Genomic DNA, 4,461 nt, shown 5'->3' with positions numbered 1-4,461 from the left:
CCCCGGTGGCGCGCGCCTCCGCGGACGACGACCCGGCCGCCGACGAGGACCCCGCCGCCGCCGCCGCGCGCGACGCACAGCTGCGCGACCTCCTCTTCACGCATGACACCATCCCGCTCTCCGACGCCCAAAAGTCCGTCGTGCAGAGCCTCGTCGCCCGCCGCTCCGTGCTCTACATGTCCGCCGCTGGCGACGAGAAGAAGGCCATCGTGCTGGACGTCGTCATGCGCAACCGCGTGTGGAAGGAGTGCGCGCTCTACGTCGCCGCCTCCAGGAGGGCCGCAGAGGCCATGTATGCCGTGCTGTGCACCCAGCTCGGCCCGGACAGGCGCGCAGAGGTCGTGCTGGACTTGGGCGATGCGGGGCTCGCGTTCGGGGAGAAGGAGCTGCCGCGGGATGTCGTGCGCGTCGTCGTTACCTGCCCGATTGTGCTGAAGCGCAACTTGGCCACGGCGGATGACTCGCCCGGATGGCTTGATAAGGCCTCCGTGCTGTTCATTGACGATCTTTCCTTGTCGTCGGTGCACGAGTGGGAGGAGATCCTGCTTGGCCTGCCCAGCCGCGTGCTGCTGTGCGCCTTCTCGAAGGAGAACGCAGGTGTAGATCGCGACCTGCTCCCGCTGTGGCTCGAGTCCATTCAGAACCGCGTGGTTGCCATCAGCCCGCCCGGCGCAGCCTCTCTGCATGATCGCATTGAGCGCCCGCAGTCGTTCCCGTTGCTCCGCACCTTTGCTTTTAATGCCGCAGTGCATGAATCCCCCGTTCAGGTTTCGTTGACGCTACTCAGGGATATACTGCAGAAGGAGGAGGAGACGAAGCTCGCCGATTTTGTCCCGCGGTATGAAGAGTGCTTCCTGCAGGGGATCACCATGATTCCAGCGGAAAAGGCGAAAAACTTGATGTTTCGAAGCATTGATGAGGCACAGTATACTGACGTGGCATGCTTGGTCGTCGCGGATGCCAAGAGGACAAAGTCGCAGCTCAAGGCGAAAAGCAAGAAGCGCGCCCGAGCTTCGAAAAAGCGGAAAGGCCGCACGGCCTCGTCGCGCGCGGCGGCGAGGAGAAGACGAGAGGCGATTTACGCCCAGTCCATGCTACTTCCGGCGATTGCGCTGATCCGCGGCAGGACCGAAACTGAAAATGCTACCTTCGCCATACAGAGCGCCCTCGGCGATGGGTTAGGCCTGCTGTGGGATGAGGACACCGAGGAGCAGGTGCGGGACCTTGTCTCTGCCTATCGACAAGCCCACAAAGGCCAACTCTGCGACACCGACATCAACATTTTGGACGCGTTGGTCACAGGGATTGGTATTGTTCACGAAGGATGTGCTCCTGCAGTGCGCTTATTTGTTGAGGAGCTTTACCGTGGCGGTCTTATTCCACTACTCGTCGCCGACACGCATCTGGGGTCTGTCGAGCTGTCGGCATTGCCATGCGCGAAGAGCATTCTGATTGAATCCTCCGCTCTTGCCGCGTGTGACGACCGAGAAAAAGGCCTCATCAAGGCTTCTACGGCTGCTGCGTTGGCGGGTCGATTTGGCGATGATGATGTGGGCAACTTGATTGTTATGTGGTATGACGAGTCGGTGGACGATGAAGCTGCGGGAGGTGAAATAGCTTCGACTCTGCTGCAGCCACTGTTCTCGTCTCTTTCCGCGCTTAGTGCTGACGGAGGGCTCTCGCCATTCCCGGAATCAACCTACAATGGCTCGCCCCAGGCGGGTAGCAGATCGACAGTGTCTAATCGTCAGACGCCCAGCGCATTGTATTCTTCATATGGAGGGTTGCTGCGATCATTGCGACGATTCGGAGTTGATGGTTACAAATTCATTCTCGACTACACCTTTAATTCTTATCGGGGATGGCTCGAACGAGCAGCTCTTCGAGCCACGCTGGAGAAGATGGGTATGGAGAAGCGGGCTATGGACGAGCGAATCGAAAGCGAAGATTGGTCTACGATATCAGACTTTGAGCGTCGAACCGCCAAGAAAAATGAGACGGATCGTGTCTTCCGTGCGATGGAACAAAAGTTCACTCTTGTTGCGACCGAAAGAATACGAGAAGAGCTGGTGCAGTCTCAACCGGGTAGAGTGATTGGAATAGAGTCCTCCAAAGGAGTCGAGACTCTCCCATATTGGGAGCAGAAGCTCCTGGAAGGCCAAAGTGATCTTCTTGACAAGGTTGGAGAGACGAAACCGGATGAGGCCTTGGCACCACCTCAAGGGAAGGACGGAAAACCAGAAGCTCCTGGGAAGAGGGAACGACTCTCCGCGGCCGTATTTGTGGCAGTAAGAGACCAAGGCGTTGAAGGAAGCCGCATCAAGGCCCTGGACCATCGCTGGCTCGTAGTTTGCATTCTAGCAGATGGCATGTGGACAATGGTGTCAATGGAAGATGTGGTTGCACTTTCAGAACAAGAAGAGGACGTCGTACCCAATGTGGACTTGCTGGAGGTGCCTCATCCTGCGACATTCGATGTTGATCCTAGCTCAGAGTGGGCGAAATGCTGTCCTGTTGATGACAACGAAACGGCAGCTGTCTACAGAGTTTCGGATGACCTGATATCGCGTATTGCGTCGGATAAGCGTCCCCGTTTAGAACGGTACCAGATACCAGAGTTTGAATCGCAGAAAAAGTTGCAGCAGAAGGTTGACGATTTGTACAGAGAATCAATATGGCATGGTAGAGAGAAGGAGGTCGATGAACTGAGACGTCTACGACGGAGAGCTGCGCAACTAGGAGATGATATCATGGGTATGCAGAAGACTGAAAACAAGCTTCAGGAAAAACTCTTCAAGGAGCGCAGTTCACAGGAGTCGGGCCAGGCGGAGCTGCTGGCTGTCCTAGAAGATTGCCACGCTATTTCAATTCACGGTGACCAGGCGATGGAGATGACGCCTATCGGGGCTCTCGGGTCCGTTCTTCCGTGCCAATATCCCCTTTTCACAGCAGCCTGTCTGTCCTTGATAGATGATGTTAAATCGCTGTCAGTCTCAGAATTTGCTGCATTTGTCGCAGTTGTGTCTTGCAGTGGGAGAATATGGACTGCGAATAATGGTAGAAACAGGCCCAGTGTTGATGAAGCTATCAAAGAAGATGAAGAGTACGAGGAAATGGACTTTTCTGCGATTCATCAAGCTGGAAGGAATGATGAGCTTTCTGACTCAGAAAAGATTCCCTCCGTCGTAGAAGGGCTCGGTGAGATACTACACCCGCAAGTCGCTTCCACAGTTAATGATATTATGGAAGCACTCCAACAGCTTCATCGCCGACATCAGAACGGCGATGATCTAAATTCCAGATCTAATGGAAATGACATCGTGCCAAAGTTGTTAGATCTGCGTCTCGCGCGATCAGTAGAGATGTTTTCGTCAGGAGCATCCTGGCGCGACGTAGCGGACGAATTGCAGCAAGACAGTGGATATGCAGTACGACAGTTTAGGAACATCAAACTGGTGCTTGAGACGATTGCCACGGACCAATGCAACGGAGAGTTTGAGGATGACATTCGGGAACTGGCGAAGTCTGCCTATGAGTCCTTGGACCGATGGCCAGTGAATGACTCAGAAACATTATTCGAACTGATTGAAGCAGGCGTCGTGGAAAAGCATTGGAACGGAAATACCTACGACAAATGGTGGCGAGCGGTTCGGGACCCCATCCCTGATCTGGGTTGGGAAGGGGACCAGCGTGATATTGAAGAGGTGCGCTCTGGCGAAGCTGAGGTTGTCGAGTGAAGCAAACACTTCAATTCTGTTGCCGTTGGCTGTTTTGAAGTCGAACAATAATCGGCGCCAATACCTCTGACGCCGCGTCATCTGGACATGTTTTTGGCGTATTGCATCCGAGTGAACATCTCGGTTAACATCTACTACTGTAAATGTGTCATGGGGTGGCCCATCTTATTCTAATCAGCGTATTATTTCACTCGAAGGAAAGCATAACAGCATCCGAGTAGGTAACCTTGGTCAGAAGCAAGTGAAGTGACTCACTTGACCAGTCGAGCTTGTTTGCTAGGCACGTCGGCGACTGCATATATCCACATGAATGGGGGCTCTGAGCATGAAAATTAGTTTCCTCGCATCACGCCGTTTCCTCCTAGGTACAAACAGAACAGCATGCAGAGTGCAAAAGATCTGAAGACAAGTGTACTAGAACAAATGAAAAAAGACAATAGACAGGAGTGCTTGGTATCTAGTATCTAGACAATACTGGCACAAACTTTTCGGCCGCGAGCTAACGCCCAGGTCACAAGCCTGCTTCTAATTATAACGATTACATTGCAATGCCTAGGATTTGTACGAGATCACATAGTGTACAATTGTGACGAAGACTCTGAGGGAGTGTAACAAGAAGCCAAGGAAAGACGATCACCGTGAATGATTTGAACAGGACGGCCACGGCCATCATACGGGGTGAGGCGATGCAACACAGTGGTCTAGCACCACCACCAACCACCAC

At 53.8% G+C, this 4,461-nt stretch overlaps 2 protein-coding genes; one reads left to right on the top strand and one right to left on the bottom strand.

Moving 5' to 3' along the window:
• The first annotated feature begins 176 nt into the window (after positions 1-176).
• CHC_T00004894001 (hypothetical protein) lies at positions 177-3,737 on the top strand. Its single transcript, XM_005716311.1, has one exon. The coding sequence runs from the start codon at positions 177-179 to the stop codon at positions 3,735-3,737; it is 3,561 nt and encodes a 1,186-aa protein (XP_005716368.1).
• Positions 3,738-4,126: 389 nt separating this feature from the next.
• CHC_T00004893001 (hypothetical protein) overlaps positions 4,127-4,461 on the bottom strand; it is a 1,527-nt gene continuing 1,192 nt past the window's right edge. Inside the window, exon 2 of the mRNA XM_005716310.1 lies at positions 4,127-4,461. This exon is cut by the window's right edge and continues 298 nt beyond it.

Source organism: Chondrus crispus, genomic scaffold, assembly GCF_000350225.1.
Source record: "Chondrus crispus Stackhouse genomic scaffold, scaffold_258, whole genome shotgun sequence".
NCBI lineage: Eukaryota > Rhodophyta > Florideophyceae > Gigartinales > Gigartinaceae > Chondrus > Chondrus crispus.
This window is presented reverse-complemented; position numbering and strand designations above follow the sequence as displayed.

Excerpts from the sequence above, each read along its gene's own strand:
- CHC_T00004894001 (XM_005716311.1), top strand. The coding sequence starts at position 177 with ATGTCCGCCGCTGGCGACGAGAAGAAGGCCATCGTGCTGGACGTCGTC.